At 36.6% G+C, this 24,486-nt stretch overlaps 1 protein-coding gene across 4 annotated transcripts in view; it reads right to left on the reverse strand.

Annotated features, from left to right (window-relative positions):
- The window catches only part of TASOR (transcription activation suppressor), a 51,700-nt gene extending 27,816 nt beyond the window's left edge, over window positions 1-23,884 (reverse strand). For all 4 annotated transcript variants that reach the window (XM_027522390.1, XM_027522387.1, XM_027522389.1 and 1 more), the window contains exons 1-11: window positions 23,259-23,884; window positions 14,900-15,045; window positions 12,766-12,858; window positions 11,919-11,991; window positions 11,326-11,417; window positions 10,687-10,848; window positions 9,054-9,178; window positions 7,554-7,585; window positions 6,708-6,813; window positions 5,803-5,906; window positions 5,619-5,722 (exon numbers count right to left, since the gene is read on the reverse strand). In XM_027522390.1, the coding sequence (XP_027378191.1) occupies window positions 5,619-5,722; window positions 5,803-5,906; window positions 6,708-6,813; window positions 7,554-7,585; window positions 9,054-9,178; window positions 10,687-10,848; window positions 11,326-11,417; window positions 11,919-11,991; window positions 12,766-12,858; window positions 14,900-15,045; window positions 23,259-23,865 (1,644 nt within the window). In that variant the 5' untranslated portion in view covers window positions 23,866-23,884. The remainder of the gene's footprint in view (window positions 1-5,618; window positions 5,723-5,802; window positions 5,907-6,707; window positions 6,814-7,553; window positions 7,586-9,053; window positions 9,179-10,686; window positions 10,849-11,325; window positions 11,418-11,918; window positions 11,992-12,765; window positions 12,859-14,899; window positions 15,046-23,258) is intronic.
- Between the last annotated feature and the right edge of the window lie 602 nt (window positions 23,885-24,486).

Consider the following 24,486-nt stretch of genomic DNA (forward strand, 5'->3'; position numbering starts at 1 on the left):
GAAAAAATTTGCACACAAGTAGACTTGCATACGGAGAAGGCAATGGCACCCCACTTCAGTACTCTTGCCTGGAAAATCCCATGGACGGAGGAGCCTGGTGGGCTGCAGTCCATAGAGTCGCTAAGAGTCAGACACAACTGAGCGACTTCACTTTCACTTTTCACTTTTATGCATTAGAGAAGGAAATGGCAACCCACTCCAGTGTTCTTGCCTGGAGAACCCCAGGGATGGGGGAGCCTGGTGGGCTGCCATCTATGGAGTCGCAGAGAGTGGGACACAACTGAATCAACTTAGCAGCAGTAGCAGCAGACTTGCATAGTTTAAACCAAAGCTGTTAAAAGTATCAACTGTATATCCTATCAGTTCTGTTCCTCTGGTGTCACTCTAATACACCATGTAACCATCTCAATAAATAAATACAGAAAAATTCAACAAAATTCAAAACCCACTGAAGGTTAAAAAATAAAGAAGGAAAAACATTAATAAAGGTAACTGTGAAAAACCTACTGCAAAGTCCCAACCTAATGGTTAATGTTAGAAGTGTTCTTCTGAAGATCAAGATAAGAATGCCTACAGTAATCACTTCTATTCAACATCATACTAGAGATCCTAGATTAGAGAGGGGGAAAAAAAAATGGTGCTCCTGGAAAATGAAACATATAGAGCAATCCCAAAGAATGAACAAAAATGAACAAATTATTCAAATTTCATATACTGATCTGACATAAATATGATTTTGGTACATAAATATCAATTACATTTCTAAATACACAATAAAATGTACTGAAATGGAATATACTGTTTACAACAGCATCAAAAAAAGCAAAATGTCTGGTGATAAAACAAAAAATGAGCAAGACTTGTATTCAGAAAATTATAAAATTGTTAAAAGAATACCGTTCTGAGAGAAGATAAGACCATATCACATGGATATGGTCTTTGTTCATGGATAAGACCATATCACAAAGATGTCAATCCTCTTGAATTTGACCTACAAATTTAATACAATTTCAATTTTTAAATTCCAATGGGGATTTTTTTCTTGTGCAGGAAAGGTGAGGAACTAACAAGCTTATTCTTAGATTTTTTGAAAAAAGTAAACCAATTCTTAAATTTTGGGGGGAAGAAAAAAAAAATCCCAATCTCAAATAGCGAAACACTCCAAAAACCATGAAAACAGTGGGCAATTTGCCCTACCTGATATCAAGACTTCTTAGTGGAGAGAGGATGCACTATTCAGTAAATTTTTAGGTTCAGGAACAACTTGTTAGATTCATATTGGGGAAAAAAATGAGATTGGATTTCTTTTGTGTCTTGTATCACACAAAAGTTAAAAAAAAAATACATATACATATATTTTTTAAAAAGTTATGTGTCAGATGCATGTCAGAATTATCTTGCAATTTTTTGAAAAATACAAATGCCCAGGTATTGCTTTTTTCCCTCCAGATATTTTTCTAATGAGCAGTTATGTTTAAAAACACCTGGACTATAATCTTTTATTTTTTACCTAGTTTCACTTTTTCTACTTCATATTCAGTGTTCCCATTTCATTTAGTTTATGTTTTCCAATTTCCCCCCTTTTTTTGATGTTCTTTCTCAAGCCTTTATCAAGTGTAGTAGAAAAACTTTTGTATACAAGTATATAAATAATACGTATTATATACATATATATATATATTCAAGAAAATTTAAGAATTTTTGCCTAACAAAAAATTTATGACATTTTGATTCCACTTGTTTGACTTAGTATGAACAGAATGCTGCTGCTGCTGCTGCTAAGTCCCTTCAGTCGTGTCTGACTCTGTGCGACCCCACAGACGGCAGCCCACCAGGCTCCCCCGGCCCTGGGATTCTCCAGCAAGAACACTGGAGTGGGTCGCCATTTCCTTCTCCAATGCATGAAAGTGAAAGTGAAAGTGAAGTCGCTCAGTTGTGTCTGACTCTTAGCGACCCCATGGATTGCAGCCCACCAGGCTCCTCCGTCCATGGGATTTTCCAGGCAAGAGTACTGGAGTGGGGTGCCATTGCCTTCTCCGATGAATAGAATGCTAGATTTCTAATTAAAAAAAAAACACACACACAAAAAAAAACAGATACGCAACAAGCAACAAAGGTTTAATGTATAGCATGGGGAACTGTAGTCAGTATCTTATAAAAACCTATAATGGAAAATAATTTCAAAAATAATATATGTGTATATGTATAACTGAACCACCTTGCTGTGCTTCTGGAACACCGTAAGTCAACTATACTTCAATAAAATACATATATATTAAGAAAAAAAAGCTAAGTACCAAAGGAAAAATCATAACATTCAAAAAAATGTAGGATAATAGTATCTATAAGATCTAGGAGCAAGGAAAAGATTTCTTAAACAAGTCACTAACAGTACTTAACATTTAGACAGACAAATTCAATTACATTACAGTTATGAACATCTATTCTCCAAAAAACACTGAATAAAGTAGAAAGGCAAGTATAAATTATGAAAAAAAAATTACAGCACACAGCTGAGTATTAGTTCCCAAAATAAATCTGAAACTCCTCAAATTAATAAAAAAAACACAAGCCACTCTATATTGGAATATAATCTGCAAAAAATACTGAATCACTATGCTATATAACTGAAACTTGCACAATACTGTAAATAACCATACTTAAAAACCACAAGACACTGAAAAGGAAAAACTGGCAATGGAACATGAAAAGACTTTTAAAGTCTGACTATATCAAGCAATTATGATGATGTAAGTTAATGGGAATTTGTTGGTACTGAGGGTATAAACTGGTACAACCACTTAAAATGCATTATTTTGTACAGCCAGTCATATGTTATGATTCAGTAATTCTACTTCTAAATAATAAATCGAATATACTACATGTATACCTGAGAGAAAATTACCCTGTACACATACACCAAGATACTAAAAATATTCATATCAGAGACAATATTCAAATTTAGGAACATTTCTCTCATGTTTTTTCTTATACTAAAGTCAACTTTAAGAATTTGACTTCACTGCGTTGTATACCTGGAACTAACACAACATTATAAATCAAGTATACTTCAATAGCTTTTTTTGAAAGAGTTAATTTCACTGACCATCAACTGAAAGAGAATTTAGTATTTTATTTATCTTATAAATATCCCTGTGGGAAAATACAACTTTGCTGAATTCTGTGTCCCTGCAAAAAGCCCTAGCCTTCTGACATGCAGAAATGTACATAGAGAATGTTTGTTTTCATTTGCCCCAGAAATATTACACTCTTCACACATTTTAAGAATTACATCTATAGACAATTACCTAGTTAACTACTCTGATCCAAAAGGATACATTTCTGCTATCTCCCTAAAAGTGCTAAGTGAGCACACAAAAGTTTACAGTAGATTAGGTTCCTAGATTAAGTCCCAAGGTGCCTGGAAGACTGAAGAGCTAGCTATCTCCCTAGGTATTTAGGTCCAAGAGGGCTAACTGGCTCCAGAAGAGTTTTTATTCACCAAAGGTTGGAGTTAATGTTCATTACATTTCAAGGATATCTTCTTAGGAGAGAAGGGAAATAGCTCCCTCCTTCGCTTTATGAAGGAAAAATCATCTCACCCCTTGCCTATGGAGTGTCCAACTACTTGCATAGAGTAACTGACCCGAGTCTGGATGCATTGCCCTCAGGGTATGAAATAGAGCAAAGGAGAGCCAACACATGTATTACCTACTGTGAGGTGTTCACTAAATCTCTCTGATCCACAATATCTCCTGTATATATTCAGGATAAAATTATTTAGAACCCAAGAGTCCCCAGTGTACCTCCCATTATTACGACAACTATGAAGGATATAGCTATAATTAGAATAATTCCCAATGGGGCTTGCAGGAAAGAAGGGAGCATTACAAAATGTCAGTTCATTAGATTCATGTGGTGTATCCTTATGGAATGCCTGTGCCTTCTAAGACAGAGGATCTTACTTTACTTCTTGATTCTGGGAAGACCCAGTCCTCCACAAACCTAACCTTATACTTGCTCAGGTGAAGAACAAAATGCTAGTATCCTTCCTATCCTGATTTTCACTATTAGGCACTAAACAGATGTTGTATTTTTGTGATAAACTCCTCAATGTCAAGATTCACAATATGCATTCTATGAAATTCAAGAACTGAACAGATTTGGATAACTCAATATTCTATTATATCCAAACTTACTACTTAAACTTAATGAACTCAGGAACTGAATAGATTTTGATCATGAGGAAAGCTTGTATCACAGATGAGCTTGGGGGGTGGGGATAAGAAACACAAAGATAAATGTAAACGAATGCCCATATATATGTAAATGTGCATATGCGTGTGTTCAAAGATGCCTAACCTACAGGTTTATAGCTGGTCTCAAACAGTTATTGCTAATAAGTGTACAAACTCTGCCTATAAGTTCTGTACATAATTTGACTCTCCCACCTATAAATGATGGGTTGATTAAGCAAATGTATAACCATATAATGAAATTCTATGTAGTCATCTATAAAGTTACAAGTTCTAAAAAAATCACTGATCCAACTTTCCATTTGACTACTGGGAAACCGAGGCTCAAAAAATGAGGAGTAAAAAGACGACTGCTGAAAACTTTGTATTAAACAGCATACTTGTGTAAAAAAAACCTCTCTCTATTCTTTGCCACTGGAATGTCCCTTAAACATTTGAACACAAGCTCACCTACCTCATGTTAACAGAAATCCTGGAATAGCCACTCTTTCCTGCAATCACCTCCTCTCCTTCAACTAACCTATACATAGTAGCATCACATAACCATTTTCTATTCATTTCTGAATCCATCACAGTCTGATGCCTGAACTAGTAATCCCTCCACCCAAACTCAATATACACAATATGCACTAAATTAGATACTACCTAGTAAATATCCCTTAAATTGATCTCTTCTTTATCCTTTCTCATCACACCTACCATTCACTCTAAATGGTAGTTTCCTACCTCATCTCCCCTCTCAATTAATTCTCTACAGAGAAACCTAAGTAAATTTTCAAAACAGAGCTCTGATCACACTACATAATCAAAACCTCATCCCATTCTTTAAAATCTATTTCTATAGTATCAAGTCCAAATGTACAAACATTTGAGCACAACATAGCCCCTACACACTTTTCTAGCCCTATTTTCTACCACTTTACCCTCTAATATTTTTATACTTTCAACCTCATCAAGGGCCTTGTTCTTTCTCAATCTTCAAATACAGCACAGTCTCTACTGAAACAAATGAGCAACTCCATTCACCACATAATCCAGGGAAATAGTCTCCTGTCTCATTCTTTACCAAACTATATACCCTGCATAAAAATGGGATAGTAAGTACTTGCTGAATATCACAGTCACAAAACACAATCAAGATACTTCATGGAAAAGATTAAGTCTATAGAGGACCTAGTGTCATGGCTAAAAAAGAATAGCACCAAAGGCCGTAATAAAACACTTTTAACCAAATGGCAGCAACAGAGACTTTGTGGTATTTTCAGAGGCAAAAATGAAATAAACTGAAATATTATCATAATCACTTGTTAATATGAATGTTTCTAAGGAAGGAGGAGGAACATCTGAAAACCTTTAACTCACAAGTTTCTCCTTCTCTAGTTTCTGCAGCAAACTCTCCATGTTACTTCCAATCCTTGTCTTTTCTACAACTTCATAAAGGCTGCAATACATTCCATTCTTCAAAACTGACATAAGAAAAAATACACAGTTAGTATTCATGTCAAGTCTGCTTCTTATACATTGTAATAAAATTAAATTGCTCTACCTTCATTTGGACCAAAGTAAGTTTCCTTATAAAATAGGGCTGGAGGGATTTTCTGTTTCAGTTGATCCATACTCATAACTGTTTCAACATCTAACTTCTCAGGACTGAAAGAAAATTGAAAAGGCTTATTTGCTTTATCTGTATTTTTAACTCTAGTAAAATAACTCTCTCTCAGTCACTCTCTCTGTCTCTCAGACACAGATATCTGGATGGAATACAAATGAGCATATTTATTAGTATCATACTTGATATTTGATATGTGAAGTTCACATGTATATACGGGTAGCTAAATAGCCCAGCAATATTACCAACCTTCTTTCTTTAAGCCAGAAGCTAATACCAATTTTATCAGCCACAAAGGATAAAAAGTCATCATTTAATTAAAGGCAATTCAAGTATGAACAGTTAAATTGCTCTTCTACCATTTATGAGGGCTCATAACATTTACTGTGGTGTAGCAAAAGATAGTTTTAAATCTTTCAATTCCAACTTATGTTGCAAAGGACTGAAGCCTATAAATTTTAACTAAACTCACACATCAAGCTGTTTTCAGTCTATTATGTTCAAATTGCTAAAAAAAAAAAAAAAAAAACCTATCTACTTAGGACAAAACTTTGAAAAATCACTTTTAATATTTAAATCACTAAGAAAAAGTTTTATGCCATGAATGTATATAACTATTTAGACTATCTGCAAATCAAAACAGAAAAGTAGAGAACTTTTTTTAACCTGTTTCCAAGTTTTCAAATCAATCTTTTTTTAAAAAACCAATCAGTATTTATATTTAAGTTTTTATGGATCAAAGTAAAAGTTAAATGTGAGAAAAACAAAAGCAAATTTTAAATGTAAGTAAGAACTGAATAATTAGCAACTAATTCTACTTTCTTACAATACAACATACTTACAGCTTGACAGGCAAAAAAGCACGAGTGGCTGACCTCAGAGAAATGTAACACAAAAGCTTTCCTTTATTTAAAAGCTGTCCTTTCCACAACGTGTAGTTAAATTTATCTAAATAAAAAGAATAATGACACAACTCAGACTCTCAGCAGCCCAGAAGCAAATACATGTTTACTAGATATAAGGGGGAAAATAATTGAGAAACATAGTTTAAGTAGAACAATCACACACACACACACAAAAAGTCTTGACATTTCTATTTACAGAGAATTCAAACAATCGAATTTTTGTTTTGGGTATCTCTTTTCATACAAAATTATTCCAGATGAAAAAGATAACAAATTCATTTGCCTACATGTCCTCCTATCAGAATGCTGAGGAGCAAAGGCAATACGGTAATGCCCTCCTCTTCCCCCCAAAGGAGACGACACTAAATCCAGTCAACTATATGAACTCCACACAATGTCATATAGGTTCCACTTGCGTTCTCTTCATTGTGGAGAAACTTGCAGGTAGAAAATGTCAGTATTGCTTTTAATCTTCTCTCCTTAATTCTAAATCTCTGATGAAATTAATACTTATGTCTGAGTTGTGAAGCTTGTTTTATTTTTTTTTTACCTTTATCAATCAAAGCGCTACAATTCTTTGGACTATTCACAGTACCAGCAGATTCTCAAAGGAGACCATATGTTTGGATGACCAAGTGTCAATGCTACATCTTAACATGGCCTCGAGTTTTTCCATACTTTGCAGTCTCATTCATTATAAAAATAAACAAAGCACTTATTTTTTTTACTCAACATAATTCTTCGGATTTATAAAACTAAAGGAAAGAAATACAAGAATCTTACCTGTGTTTCTATCTGCATTAAAGCTGTTAGATCTACAAATAAATTTTTAAAAAGAAAAGAGAAATATTACTGATTACTAACAACATGAAAGTTAACATTTAACATTCAGGGCCTTGATAGAAATGCTATTTTTAATGGCATACTGTACAAAAAAAATAAATCCTTCCCTCCAAGTATGAAGAACAAATTACTTATTATAACATTTAATAAACACAAGTCTACGTGAAAAAAATCAGAATTACTTACTTGCCTCAAAAATTTTCCCAAAAACACCCATCAGGAGAGAATATAGTCCTTTAAAGTCTCTGTCAATTACTTGATTATAGTGATGAGATTTGAAGAAACAGCCTCAATCATATTTAAATATGTTCAGTTCAGTTGCTCAGTCATATCCAACTCTTTGTGACCCCATGAATCGCAGCACGCCAGGCCTCCCTGTCCATCACCAACTCCCGGAGTTCACTCAGACTCACGTCCATCGAGTCAGTGATGCCATCCAGCCAACTCATCCTCTGTCGTCCCCTTCTCCTCCTGCCCCCAATCCCTCCCAGCATCAGTCTTTTCCAATGAGTCAACTCTTCGCATGAAGTGGCCAAAGTACTGGAGTTTCATCGTTCAATAAATATTTACTGAGTGTAAGTAAGTGTTAGTCGCTCAGTCGTGCCCTACTCTTTGCGACCCCAAGGACTGCAGCCCACCAGGCTTCTCTGTCCATGAGATTTTCCAGGCAAGGATACTGGAGTGGGTTGCCATTTCCTTCTCCAGGGGATCTTCCCAACCCAGGGATCAAACCCGGGTCTCCTGCACTGCAGGCAGATTCTTTACCGACTGAGCTACAAGGGAAGCCCAAAAATTGTAAGCTTCTATCAATTATTAGGCACAGTTCTGGATAACAGAATTACAGGGAGGAACAAAACCCTTGCCTTCACAGAGCTTACAATCTCATAAGGAAGACAGAAAACAGTCAAAAAGTAAATGTACAGTTTGCCAGTGGATGATCATTTTGTGCTCCACAAGAAAAGCCACTACAACAAGAAGCCTGTGTACCTCAACTGCAGAGGTGCTTGCAGCAGCTACTGTAACAGCAACAAGACCCAGGGCAGCCCCCCCACCTCCAAAAACAATGCATTTGAGGGGATTTCTGGCCGGCCAGTGGGTAAGACTCTGCACTTCCACTGCCAAGGCCCAGGGTTTGATCCCTGGTCGGTGAACTAAAATCCCTCATGCTGTGTGGCAGCCAAAAACAAAAAAAATGGCATTGGTACCAACTATATAAATTTTCAATATCAGGAAAAAAAGGTTAATTGATGAGGTTTTAGTAAATTTTAGTTTTTATTTCCAGACATCTGTCTTTCTAATTTATTTCTTAAAAGTTGTCATGAACAATCCTGTATTTAATGAATTTCAAGAGAAGCAAAAAAATGGAAAGTGCTCCTAACTCAGCAGTGTAGCGTATGCGACGACAGATTCTAAATGACATGTAAGATTCACAAGTCTTACCTTGATGAAGGTATGAACTTCTGAGTTTGTATATCGTCTTTATAAGCAAAAGACACAACTGCATATGGACACACGTGTCTTGGTCTTCGCCTTGGCTCATCAAAGACATACTCATAAAAATAATACTAAAAATTAGAAAACGCAGAGTCACCTCTCTTAAGAAGGCAAGAATTAGAGTGGAATGTTATATTTATCTGCCTGATATCTGAGAAACACAATATAACTGAAGTACCTCTAACGAAGTTATCTTTAAGCACTGCCTGTCAATTTATTTAAAATACTTTGTACTTTTTATTAATTTCATAATATAAAAATATTGTGCTTATACACACACACACACATGTATTGTAGGTATATATGTATCTCAAGTGCCAGGATACTAAAAAAGTTTACTTCTGAAGAGCTGACCACTGGGAATACGCAACAAATCTCCTCAAAAAAATTTAACAAATGGAGCGTAACTTCCAGGTCAGCTCACAAAAGCCACTGATATGGAAATAAAATAGTAAAAACACAATCTCAAGCAAACCTACCACTATGCTCATTATTTCAAAGGAAAAACAGATTCTTGATACCAACCACAGACAAGGCAATATAGGGAAGGTGGTAGAGATTACAAACACAGGTGACCATACTACTACTGTCCAGAAGGCAAGGAAATGAGTTAGTCCAGATGATTTTGGTGAATATAATTTTTGTTAAAAGGTCTTACCCACAGAGATTCTTCAAAAACAAAGGAGAAAGTGTAAGTTTTTTTCAATGTAAATAAAGTAAAACATCAAAGGAAGGGAGAAAAAAAAAGAGAACATTTCCAGGGAGGGTAGCACCACCACTTTTATACACAATCCCTTTAGATATGCACATTTTTTTAAAAAAAGAATAACATTCCTTTATAGTCAAACACCATATAAAACCATGACTGATATCAAATATTATACTTTTAGGTATGTGTGCTGCTGCTGCTGCTGCTGCTGCTAAGTCGCTTCAGTCGTGTTCGACTCTGTGCGACCCAATGGACGGCAGTCCACCAGGATCCCTCCCTGGGATTCTCCAGGCAAGAGTACTGGAGTGGGTTGCCATTTCCTTCTCCAATGCATGAAAGTGAAAAGTGAAAGTAAAGTCACTCAGTTGTAGTTTACTATAAATCAATTATATCTGAATAAAGCTAAGAAATGAACTGCTTGAATTTTAGAAAAATACTAATAAAAATAGAATCTATCAAATCAGTAACACAAAGTGATAAGAATTAAGGTAATTTAGGGGGCTTTAACTTTAGCTTAAAGGTTGAGTAATATTTTATCAGACAGGAATTTTCAGGCCATGAGAAACCAAGACTAAGATGAAATGAGATTGCTGAGGGCAGTAATCATACAAAAAAACAGGCTGGAGGTCAATCTACAAGCAGGGAGAACTAGCAAGGCTAAGTAATCTGAATATCACCCTGAGGAGGACCACTGTATGTTTCTGAGCTGTCTTGGGAACACTGAACAAACAGCAGTGCGAATCACTCTACGAAGGCAGTGCTAAGTCTAGACTAGTGTGGTCGCAGAGGGAACTAAAAGGGAGATATTTTAAAGCATTTATTGACAAAGAGATATGAGGTCATAACACTAAAGTGGATCCAGGCACCTACCTGAGTAAGCTCATAGGCTCTGTAAGCCAGAAGTGATGTAATTCTATTAACATTCTTCGACATATGACATTCATGCTTTGGTGTTGGGTCCGAAGCACTTTTATTTAATACAGATTCTGAACTTTTTACACCCATGGTGTCATATACACTCTTTATTTTACCCTAAAATAGAGAAAATCTTTCACGTCCATCAAAACCTTATCATTGACTGTATGACATTAATATGATAGTATACCTCTGAATACAGATCAAAAAACTTATAACAAAAAAACTTGTAACAGTTTTTTTCTTTAATACTTGGTAATAAAGTAATAGCCAAAACTTTTACCAATATTGAAACAGTAAGAAAAAGTTACCCCGCCCCAGAAAAAAGTTTTGAATTTAATACAAGGAAATAAAAACTTTCTTCACAACACTCTTCACTTGCTTAAGTGACATTATCAATGTATTTCCCTCTTTCATTCTTTTCGTTGGAAAGGAAAGCTAACTTTAAGGTTCAGTAAATTCAGATTAAAGATGGCGAACTTCTCTCAAAAGTATCTTATATACCAAACACAAGCAAGTACTGGCTTTTAATCAAACTCCTAATCCAAATCAAATGTCATCTTTGATATACTGAAATATAAAAGTCAAAATTACCTTCATTATTTTAAAAATAACCACATCACCCACTGCCCCAGCTTCCAAAGGATTAGCTTGTAGTAAATCAGCATACCTAGAAAGATAGACACCTAGTAAAGAGACAAATGAAAGAATTATTAAGACAAATATAAAAAGTCCAAATACTTAACCTAATATTACAATTATATAATATTCTAATAGATAAAATTATAAGAGCTATTATACGATTATAATAAGAAATAAAGAGATAATTACAAGAGATAAAAGGTATCACACTTAAAAAAATGTAATGATGGTAAAAATAGCTGATATTGAACCAAAGCAAAAATAAAACCAGAAAAAACATGAAACTAATCAAATTTCTCAGTATCACTAGGACTAGACTAAGACATTAAAAGAAAAAAAAGATAACCCTTGTTCAATTGCAAGTATGCAAAATCAGAAACAAAGGATAAAACAGGTTTTATACTGCAGAACCTGAAACTAGTCTCTTTTTCTGGGAACATGACAAAGCATAAATGAATGTAATTTTTAGGACTGCAGCAAAAATAGATAATATATTTTAAAGGGCAATTTAGGAGTAGGTATATGATAAAAGAACAAAAGATTACCCATGGAAGGATTGCCAAGAATTGTTATTTTGGACTGGCCCACCTGTAGTCCTTTTTCACATATGCTCTGAACCTAAATAAACAAAACATGTCATCTTGTAGTCACATAACATTAAAAATGTGAAAAGATAGTCTATAAACTCATTTTAAGTAAAATCCAAGCTTCTAAACTATATTTTAACATTACAGAAATTATAAATATACATACTAGTTTACTCATAACTAAATATCAATGTACAACTGGTTTACATTTCCAATGTAACCACAGTTGAAATCTATTTTTTGTTTATGCCAAGTTGGACAGATACTCAGAATTCACAACATTCATATATATAAACATTCCCTTTTAGGGAGAATTGGAATTGGCAAAATATTTGAGAGACAGTAACTCCATCTAAACATCAAAGGAGAAAAAATAGTTCTCAGCACATATAATCAGCAATAGAGAAGATAATCTACTTTTTTTGGTCTTTATTTTTAATAACTGCTTTACAATATAGTGTTAGTTTCTGCCATACATCAAGATGAATAAACCACAGGTATACATATGTCCCCTCCCTCTCAAATCTACCCCCCACCTCCCACTTGATAATCTACTTTAATAAAAGGAAAAGTATTTATTATCAAGCACATTCCAGGGGGGAAAAATAGCTCTGATCAAAGAAAAGAACGTATCTGAAAAACAAATCACAAAACAATGAAATACTTTGCGTTACTAAATCACTTTTTCCATTTATATATCAACAAATTGTTAGTTTATAAAAATCAAGTGTACTGAATAATTGCAAATTATTAACCTACAATGTAAACATTTTCAAATTACTTTTTATAAAATGAGTTCACTTACCTTATACCGATCAACCATCAGAAATGCATAGGATTCTGAAAGTTCTTTATCCAAACGACCATCAAACTTCAGTTCTCTTCGCTTTTCTGTAAACTAAATGAAATTAAATCTGTAACAATGCCTTAGCACATGCCTATGTTGTTCAAGTGAAGAGTTTCAGGAATTTTATTTCTCAGAAATTCCAGATCAGCACTTCCTTGGTGGTCCAGTCATTAGGACTCTGCACTTCCACTGCTGGGCACCCAGTTATGATCCCTGGTCTGGGAACTAAGATCCCACAAGCTGTGAGGCACAGCAAAAAAATTTCAAACCTACCAAAATGGAAATTATCTTTTCTCTCCCTGAAATTTCTGCACTTCATTTTTCCCTTATTATAATTGGCTCTTTAGTCTTAAAATATAGTCAAATAAGCCTCTAGAGCTCAACAATTTTAACTAAAATTCTATTAAAATCTTACCACACTTTTTTTAAAAAAAGCTGCAATGGTTCTTCAATGCTGCCACGGGCTTTTTCTAGTTGTGGCGAAGGCAGGGGCTACTCTTCTAGTGGAACTTCTCACTGCAGTGACTTCTCTTGTTGCAGAGCACAGGCTCTAGGGCACTCAGGCTTCGGGAGCTGTGGCTCTCCAGCTCTAGAGCAGCTCAATAGTTGTGGCACATGGGTTTAGCTGCCTTATGGCATGTATGATCTTTCTGTACAAGAGATTGAACCTGTGTCCCTCTGCACTGGAAGGCTGATTCTTAACCACTGGACCACCAGGAAGTCCCTCCCATAGATTTTTACGTTCATATTTTGATTATCTTTGGATTTCTTGTTTTATCTGACATGGTGCATAGCATATAGTTGTTGTTTTCATCGCTGAGTGGTGTCTGATTCTTTATGACTACATGGACTGTAGTCTGCCAGGCTTCTCTGTCCATGGGATTTCCCAGGCAAGAATACTGGAGAGGGCTGCCATTTCCTTCTCCAGGGGATCTTCTCGACCCAGGGATCGAACAGACGTCTCCTGCATTAACATGCAGATTATTTAACACTGAGCCACCAGGGATGACCCACTGCATATAGTAGGTGGCTTAATAAATCTTTGTTTCATGACCAACTTCTAGACTATAAACTCAATTAGAACAAGGAAAAATGTTTCATTTCTTTGCAACTGTATTCTCAGTGCCAAGTACATAAGCCATGCTTCATACCCATAAGAGTAACTTGGTCTAAGTACATCTGAACTGTAAGTCACCCTCAACTGCTAGCGTTCACTTTTAGACACATATAGATATGGAGCCTGTATCTAACAGATGTACATGCAATATTCAGGCTATTACTGATCTTCAATAATGAAGTTTTAGACTAAATTTTCATATAAATTAACAAATAATCCCTATCATATCATGAAACTACATCAAACTACCAAGGTTTTACTTTTCTCTGGGAGCCAATAACATTTAGCTACTTTAGGGATCCTTTCAAAGTTAAATACTGATAGCACTGGATTAACCAATTTTAAAAGTACAAAATTAATAGCATTTCATGTACATGAGAAAGCAGTATACACATCAAATGTTTCCAAACATATCATTTGTATTAACTCCAACATTATTATGGCTTTTCCTAAACCAAAACTCAAACAGTATTCTAATTTGTACGTGAAACTTTAATTGACTACCTAAAAGGCTCAAATACTTCCCCGTGTTCTCACTTTCTCACTAAGAATTTCTACGAATGATATTAAATTCAATTCAATTACCTGGCAATAATTAAGGGAAATTTCATTAACCTTGGAACTTAAGACACAACACACTCTTAGAGATTCCACTTAACAAACATGTGCTTGAAAGATCAAAAAGCCTCCTGATGAATTTACAATAAAGCCATTAAACAGTACGTTATCACTACGTTTAAGATTCATTTTTAGTAAAAGAAGTTATTTTATACAATCACACATTAATTTAACACACAGATAAAATGCAGTGTAATATCAACATTGTTTAGGGGAAAAAACATGTCATTTAAACTTGTTTTTCCCTTTCATAATTTGGCTTTCCTAAGAACTTCAGCTTTTTTAAAAAAAGTAAAACAATACCAAGCTATTAACTGGTTCTGAAGAATCTTACAAAAGGCACAATCGAAAACATACCTCCTTTTCCAAAAGCTCGTTATGTATCAAGCAAGCACGCCTGTAGTTAAAATTTGCTACTGAAGTTGGTTCAAGGTAAGATGAGTGGAGAATATTTAAAACATCTTCAAATTCCCGAGAGCCTGGAGTTAATGGCTGAAAAAGTGCTAAAATGAAAAACAGTGTTAATTTTAAAATTCCATCTTAAAAGTAGTTTCTTACATTTTTGTGGCTTTTATATAACTTATAGTGAAAAAATTATCAGGGCTATCCTATTTTGTGAAGTGCAAAAGACAGTTAATTGAAGAAAAAGTCTAGCTGCCTATTACTTGGGTGTTTTGTGACATGTAAAAGAAACACTGATTAATTCATTGAAGAAAAAACTCTATAGGAATGAGCATCTGGCATTACACATGCAGAAAAGGAAGTTACAATTTGGCAAAACTTAGCAGATGCTACACTAGGCAACCTAAACTACTTAAAGACGCCTGTGTATATTACTCATAAGAAGCTGTGCATAAACTCAGATTACCTCAACTCTTATTTTATGTTACACATAAGTAGTATGTCTAGGACCATTTATTTCAGCAAATTATATGCTTACGCCATAAGTAAAAGCATAAAAACACCTAAGCCATTTAGATGTCTATAGAATAAAATTATTCTACCTGGTTTTTAAAACTAACGTTAGAATAACATGTTGCATCCGTTAGCTTCTTGTATTACCAACATAAAGTAGGAGGATATTTACTATGAAAACTTGGTGAAATGGAAAGATGTGGGATTTTGGAGTCAAACCTGGACACAAATATCAGCTCTAGTATTTACTGGCTTTGTGAGAGACCCCAGGCAAACCAACTTAACCAAGTAAGCTCATTACTTTCTTCAGCAAAAAGGAGAACTCGAGCTATCCTAATAACCACTACAATGCCATACACCCATATAAGACAACACTTGGAAAAGCTCTAAGCACAGCATCTGGTGCAAAGTAACATGGTAAAAGTTTTTACTCCCCACTTGGCCAACTACTACACACTCCCTTTAATTTAAAAAAAATACTTAAATATTCAATCTGTTCTTCAATCAGGAGGCTAATAACCTCAAATTTCCACCTTGTGGATGAAATAATGTGACTTATAAACTTCAAACATCAAGTCTACATATATATATACATTTTCCCCAAACCAAAAATAACCACTTTCATTGTTATTCACAGATGTTACATGCTATTACCTTAATTTCTTTCAAGATACTACTTATAAAGAATCAATAAATGTCAATCAAAACACCTTTAGGCCACTACTGGAAACAGTGTTCCACTTGTACTAAAGAGTAGCTGTTTCTACTGTATTCTCTATTCAGTTATTAAGCTTTAAAGGACATAATGTCAAAGGATATATCCATTCATTTACCAAACAATGTATATATTACAAAAGTTTCTGTAAAAGCAGTAGTTTTCAATGAGAGAATGTATGCAGAACAAACGATCCCAACTACTTCAGAATTACACACTAAAAAAGCGAGAGGTGGGTATAAAATCAACATTACTTATAATAATGCAACAAAGACACCAGGAGTAAACGGGGCAGGGGGACACTCAAAAAGAACTATTACATGCAAAAAAGTGTCCTATAATCAAATTTACAGCAGATGGATATACTCAATCATCTATTCATTGCAGGCTCCAAGAGAGAAGGAACTATAACTGCCTTGTTCATTCCCTTTACTTGGGGCACTGGCCCCAAGTTGAATGAATGAGGAAGTGAGTAAAGAGAAAAAGAGAGAGAGAATAAAATTTGTCAAGTTTTTTTATAGTAAATACAAATATGTTCTAAACTACCAAAATATGATTGTTTTCATTGTAAATTAGGTCTCACAAATTCAACAATTCAGTGATTTATAAAGCAAAATGAAAGCTCAAAAAACAGCGAGAAATCCATTCTCTCAATTCAAATCTGTTTTACAGAATGTTGTAGGAGAAAATGTTTTATCTTTGTGTCTATCCCCAACTAAACTGGAAAAACTTGTGAGGAAAAACAGCATGTGGAGTAGTTTTTATAGGCTTTCACATCCAAAATAAGCCAAGCATGATTTTTAAAGATGGATTTTATACATGATTGATTATGTTTCTAAACTAACAAGTGCCCTCAGGTATTTAAAAATGTGATAAAAAGAAGTATCAAGTGGCTTTAAAATTCTGTGATATTCTACTAATCTACATAAAAGAAATTATTTTTTTTAGTTAAAGATATTACAACACTATTTCTACCATCAATCTAACCAAAAGCGAAAGATATCAGTTAAATCATAAAAATGTATATAGAAACTCTCAAATCACTCTCTACAAAACTACTTAACATTTGTTTCATTCCAAAGCAATGTCCTAGAGTCACCTCAAATGTACTCAAGTAGTCTGCCAATGTGAAAACACTAGTGAATTTTTTTTTTAAACAGAAAAATGTGCAAGATTTTAGATCTAACAAGAAATACTTGTATCCTAAGTATTTCAAATGTCTCAACTGGCTTTAGTAGTTAGGCTAGAGTTATAATTTCTATTTTTTATTCCCAATTATCACTTTCAGAAGAATAAAATTTTGCTATAACTATTTTTAAAGATTTCAAGTCAATGTGCTAGTAATGGCAGTTCAGAAATATAAAATGTTCTGAAAGTACATTCCCTGGTGGTCTATCTGTCCTTAATAACCACTGAAGTATGTATGTGATCAACACATCCTGTCAATTCTTTTAAAGAAAACATACAGATGTCACAGTATCATCATCTGAGGCAATAATAAATCTGACCACCCAAATGGGGAACAGAATATTTTCTATATTAATCACCCATTTCACATTAGGAAGTCAGTATCTCATATAATATTCTCCAGATTCTGACAATTTTTGAGTTTAACCAGTAATGGCTCATTATTCCTTTTCAGGTATGTACTAATAGCTTTATATACATTATCTCATTTAATCACCAAAATCACCCTATGAAGTTCAATATGGCTATTTCACAAATGAAACTGAGCTAACACTTAACTTGGCCCAAGGTTAATATATGAATAGGGCAGGTGGAATCCAAAATAGGCTCCCTAGCTGCAAATCTGTATCCTGAACTGTAAGTACAAGAAAAGATGTAAATGGGTATATAAGAGCTGAAACCAATCATTCCAAGAGCTGGAAAAACACAATTATTTCCTTATTTTAGATCAAGAAATTGTATTAGCTATATGGATACTAGCTGTAAGAAAAAAAGAATTTGATGTCTAGCATGTTCTTTCTACCCTCTTGTCTACTTTTAACTCTTATTTCTTAATATTTTTCTCATTTAATGCATTTAACAGGGTCAAAAGCCATAACTAACACCCTCTGTTTGGTTTATAAAGGTTAACTAACAGCAGTCATAATTCTTCTAGACATTAAGGAATACATAATTTTGCTCATATACAGGCTTTCCAACCATCTGTTATCAGAAAGATAAGTTACTGAGTTGACTTCTGATATTAACAAGGTTTCTCTATTGACAAAACAGATTATAAATGTGTTTCATCATTTCTTTTCCCCTCCTTCCTGGCCACACCACGTGGCATGTAGGATCTACATTCCCAACCAGGAATTGAACCTGTGCCCCCTGCAGTGGATGCAGTGTCTTAAGCACTGAAGCACCAGGGAAGTCCCTTTTATAGATGTGTTTTTATGGGATTCAAGGAAAGAGTTAGAAAGGTACTTGGAGATACATAGTTCAAATAAGGAAACTGATTATACCATCATATCAGAACTAGAATATTTTATATTATTTGCAGCATACAAAACATATTAAACATACTAAGAATTCAATGTTAAATTTAAGTAACTGGAACAGGCATAAAATCAAGATCATCGAATAGGAGCTTTGTTCCTCAGCCAAAGAAACATTTTTCCTCAACTACTTTATTAACTTATTTAGTATCAATGCCAATCTTTGTTTGTATTAAGTGAATGTAAAAAAAAAAAAATTATATATATATATACACATACACACACACACCTAAGTGTAAAAACAAGCTAAACTTTTAAAATAAGATGGACCAATATTATAAAAATATACCAATGGAAAATACAAAATATACATTTCAACTTACAGTAATTCATGGAAGAAAAGGAAATAAGAGTAGGCTGGCAATCACACTGGTCTGCAATTCTCTCTGAATCCATCTCTGATGTCTACTAATGACTACAATACAATGAATATCCATTTGTTCCTCACATTTTAAAAATCACACTTCTCCAGTCTAATAAAACTACTACAGACATAATACTGTAGGAATGGATGATTCATCTCTAAATCACAATTGACACATTAAGTGTAGAATTAAGAATGAACATTCTAGCAGGATTCTAGAGAGATAACAAAGATGAAACTTGACCTTTTTGGACTGGGGAATATGTCAAAGAGTTTACCTCCATTACTTAGAATTTGTATGCTCCTATCAAATGTTTTCGGAGAAGGCAATGGCACCCCACTCCAGTACTCTTGCCTGGAAAATCCCAGGGATGGAAGGGCCTGGTAAGCTGCAGTCCATGGGGTCGCTAAGAGTCGGACACGACTGAGCGACTTCACTTTCACTTTTCACTTTCATGCACTGGAGAAGGAAATGGCAAACCCCTCCAGTGTTCTTGCCTGGAGAATCCCAGGGACGGGGAGCCTGGTGGGCTGCCGTCTATGGGGTCGCACAGAGTCGGACACGACTGAAGCAACTTAGCAGCAGCGGCATCAAATGTTTTATGTGGATGACTGAATTCTGCCTATACTTTACTGCTCGGATTTACTTCTACCTATGGAAACCTGTGGTACTTGGAACCAAGTCATTCTTATAAAACTTAAAAACATCATGCAAATTTCCTTAAGACACTTAATCCCAAAGTCTTCAAAAAGATAATTCCAAATTTTGTGGGAAAAGATGGGGATTTGGGAGAAGAACTGGGTATTAATTCTCCTAAACTAGACCAGTATGGACACAAATGCATGAGATCATTTAGTTTGTGATGCACCTGCAAGAGACGCAGGTGCATGAGGGCTGTTAATCTTGTTCCCTACACATAGCACTAACCAACAAACATCTTCCAGAAAGTCAATCATCACTACGTCACTTCCCAATAACTTTGAACGGAAAAATTATGTCAATTACTGATTTTGAGGACTTACACTACTAGATTCTAGAGTAAAAGAAGCCAACAGTGAAACACCCACTGAGGAAATGCAATTCTACAATTTGTTAAAATGTTAACAGTGCCTCCTTATAGTGCAGAGATTAACAAATAATCATAAAGTAAAATTTTACTCTAGTCAACAGATCACTTAATCTGTCAGCACTGATTACGTGTTAATTTTTTAATGAACATAATCTGTCAATCTGAAAATTTCCCAGGATGAAGACATACTAAACATCACTAAATTTAATAGTTGTTAATTTAAAAAAAAAACCATAACTTTTCTATAATGAAAAAGAAGTATTTTATGCCTAGGTTCAAACTCCAACTCCACCTTTTACTAGCTATGTGACCTTGGGCAAGTTATTTACCTCAGTAGTTCACTTTCCTCATCTGTAAAATGGGAACAGCACTTAACACATAGGATTACTTAGATTTAATTAACACATATAAACTGCTTAGAACAGCGCCTACAACTTACTAAGCACTATGAAGTGTTTGCAATATTATCACTTAATTAGAATGGCAGTATTTTAATGTTCTGCTACTGTGAAGACCAAGAAAAGGCAAGTTCTACTTAAAAAAGTTTATCTTTAAGTTACCAAGAATACAAGTCCTAATTTTTTTTACTGGAAAAGCAGTCACAAGCAAAGTCCTGCCATATTAAAATACGAATGCAACAGAATCTTTGATACAGAAAAGTTCAAGAAGAGGTATCTAGGGACTTCTCTGATGGTCCAGTGGCTAAAACTACAGGCTCCCAATGCCGGAGGCCTGGGTTCGATCCCTGGTCAGGGAAATAGATCCCACATGCTGCAACTAAGAGTTCACATGCTACAACTAAGAGCTGGCACAGCCAAACAGAAAAATAAATATTAAAAAATTAAAAAAAAAAAAAGAAGAGGTATCTAATATTCATGATAAGAGACTCAGATGACCAGCATGAATACCTAGCCAAATTCTATACATAAGTGTTACCTTTCAAGTCTCCCAAGAGGGTGTTATTTGGGGATCAAGTGTGAAACTAGCAGAACCTACTGCACTGTTTCTGATAAAGCTTTTTTTTTTTTCAAATGAGAAGTTGAATTTTTCTATGAAATTCCATCACCAAGTATTAACTCCCTTCATGTTGGGCAGGATGAAGTCCATGATGGCAAAAACTAATTTAAGTTTTAAAAGCTCTATTTAAATTGCTATTGCACTATTTGAACAGCTGCTGCTGGGTGTAAAAATATTTACACAAGTTAAAAATTATTCATTTTCATTAAACATGAAAAAAGTTTACGCTATACTTTCCTTACCAAAACCTTCCTGAGAGGAGAAAGGTAACAGCCTCTGCCTCTAAGTGAAAATGGAAACTATCAATTTTCCCCAAGGGAGCATGAGACTCTGGGGAGAAAATGAGGTTTTATACTTCTTAATTCCTCAATTATATCTTTTAGTGTGTTCAAATGAAATCTATTTTAGAGCAGCCTCTGGACATATTTAAAAAAAAAAAACCACACACACACTAGCCAACAGTTCCTAGTGCCATCCCACATTTCAAACAGAACAGGGGTTTTAGGCCAATTTTCTGGTCCTATGAGAAGTTAAAATGAGGTACATCGTGCCTTATGTTTTGGTTAAAACTTTTTAGAAAACGGACTGCAAAACTGTATCAAGCTAAAAAAAAAAAATTAAAAACGAAAAAAGTTCAAGCTATTTCAAACTTACAATCAAGAGCCCATCTAAATCTACTCTTAACCTATTCTCTACCAATTTATAATTTAGGCTGAAATATATTTTCCTCATATTGACTATACATCTTAACTAAATAAACCAAAAGAACTGATGATCCTGACCCTTAAAGAATCCTCTTGAACCCTGACATCTATTACATTAACTCAAAAGATATTTCTAGAAACAGTCCTCATGCTAGCGGATTTAACTTCATCTTTCTCAGTCTGGTTTCTCACACCAAGAATTCCCTTGGCTTTCTCATCCAAACAGAAATGAACAACTTGACTTTTTTGTCCGTATCTTACTGACACAAGGTTATCAATTTCAGTTGTGCAAATGTAGCGGTTGTGCACGTGCAGAGAGGAAGCACATGCTTCATTCAAGATTCTCTTTACCAAGACTCAAGCTACAAGTAAAAAACGTTTCCTACAAATAAGAAAATTCCTATTACTTTTCAATCTGAAAAACGGAACCACACACTAAAACAAAGAAAAAAAACCTGCTTAAATTGACTAAATCCAGGCAGAGCACCCAAAATCACTGGATGGTCAAAAATTGTATTCTAAAAACAGAAAACGGTAATTTCCTCCATGAGAAAGGTGTCACAATATGGCATAAAATTTTAGAAACGTAATGCTGTTAATACGTTGTTAATGTAACTGTTCCCATTTTTGTTCCACGAACCAGACTGGATCTCTCAAAAAAATTTTTGCTGAAGTTCTCTCATTTGCAAAATCAAGTCGGAGACTCTTGGGCAAAAGCTGACCTCTATTTTTTTCATAGGGAAATTACTGCACCAAGAACCTACCTTCCCCATCTTTTCGAATACAACAAAAAACAAACTAAGGCTTGGATTTAAAGAGAGCCCTATCTAGCGCTTCAAAAACAGGGCGGGGGAAAAAAAACTACATGGAAATGAAGTGTGATGGAAAACAGCAGTGTGCATGAATCACATCTAACGGAGATTTCTAAACAAGGGAAGACGCTGACATCGATCAAATTTCAAGTAGACATAGAGCTGAAGAATTTCCACAGGGAGAAGCGCTTGTGGTCCTCGCAATGCAATGGCCTTGGAGAAAGCCCCAGAATCCATGGCCACGGGTTATTTCCACATTGAGACTTCTCAGAAGCATCTTTAGAGGAGGACACATCAGCTTCTCTGCCTTCAGGGGCTGGGAAGGAGGGGCGCCGAGCACCATCTTTCCTCTCTGGGAGCTGCAGCCTTACGGACAAGCTTCAAAATAGCTACTTCCAACTTCCACGGGGAGAGGGGGAGCAGGGAGCGTGATTCCACCGCTTTCCTCTCGCACCAAGCGCAGCAGCTGGGCGGCCGAGGCTGTGAGGGGAGAGGCGGCTGGCGCTGCATGCGTGTTTACGTGTCTCGGATGGGTGTGGGAAGGAGACAGAGAGGTTCTAATGAAAAGATGGAGGGGAGAGAGAAAGAGGGGTTGGGAAAGAGGGGAAGCACAACCTTTCTTTTCTCTGCTCTTCCTGGGGATCTGAAAACTCCTCCTAATGGGTCTTTCGGGCTCTTCGGGGCCTTTGGGCAGTGCAGCCGCGCCCGCCTCAGGGGAGTCCTGAAGCTGCTCGTGGCAGAGGCTCGGGGCGGCCTCGGAAGCCGCGGTCTCCTCAGGCCCGGCGCCGCCGCCGGGCTCCGCGATGCTGAGGCCGCCGCCATTTTGTGGGGAGGACTCAAGCTCCGGAAGCGTCTGCTTCATCTCGTCGTCTCCGCCGCCACTTTCCCAGTTCGCGTCCGTCGGCGGAGAGACCTCCACCTCCGCAGCAGTCGCCATCGCGCCGGCGTGAGGAGCTCCGGGAAGCTTCGGCCGACAAGGTCGACGGGGGTGGGGGGAAGGGGCGGCGGGCCGGCCTCGCCGCCAAGCTGCTCTCAGCCCACCGACCCCCTTCCCCCCGTGGCCGCGGGCCGCTATCCCCGCCCAGCAGCCTCTCAGGGGCCCTAAAGCGGGCGCCCCAACCGTGCCTCCCGGCCCCGGGAGCCGCTCCTTGCTCGGGCAGTTCTTCAGCCGGCCCCCACCACTCAACGTGCTGGCGTCGGGGCCTGGAGGGGGCGTGGCCATCACGGAGCGCTCCGCCAATGAAGACGCGGCGCCCGCCTCCGCGGGTGCGGATAGACGGCGCCAGGGGGCGGAGTCTCGGAGCGCCCGAGCCCGCCAAAAGGGGCGACCGCAACGCCCGACGAGTACCTCGACGCCGCTCCGGCTGCGGGTTAGATGGGTCTCATGGCGAGCTGCGAGATCCCGGAGCGCGTTCGGCCAGTGCTGCAGGCGAGGGAGGCGTGCTGCCGCCAAGTCCTGGGAACGCAGGCGTCGCCTTTTTCCGGGCAAGATTACCTCGCTTCTCCGCGCACGACTTGCATCGGCCAGAACCGGATAGAGGCAGTGGTTGTGGGATGATCCTGGCTTTGTGAAATATTTGCATGCATATATAAAGGCTTGAAGTGGTGATTTGATAGTGACTGCAACGATAAGAGCCTGAAAGCCACGGGACCCGCTTCAATGACCTGTTATTCCCACTGGATCTTACATTTTTACAACAGATTACTCCCACCCGCCCCCCTATTTTTATCTAGAAGGGTTAGAACCAGTGGCACGCCTCCAGAAAGCTGTAAATTCCTTGGTCCTTTGATTTGACTTCACAGCCTAATGTTAACAGAATTTGGTTCTGGGGAGCTTGAGAAG

The sequence above is a fragment of the Bos indicus x Bos taurus genome, chromosome 22, assembly GCF_003369695.1.
Source record: "Bos indicus x Bos taurus breed Angus x Brahman F1 hybrid chromosome 22, Bos_hybrid_MaternalHap_v2.0, whole genome shotgun sequence".
Taxonomy (NCBI): domain Eukaryota; kingdom Metazoa; phylum Chordata; class Mammalia; order Artiodactyla; family Bovidae; genus Bos; species Bos indicus x Bos taurus.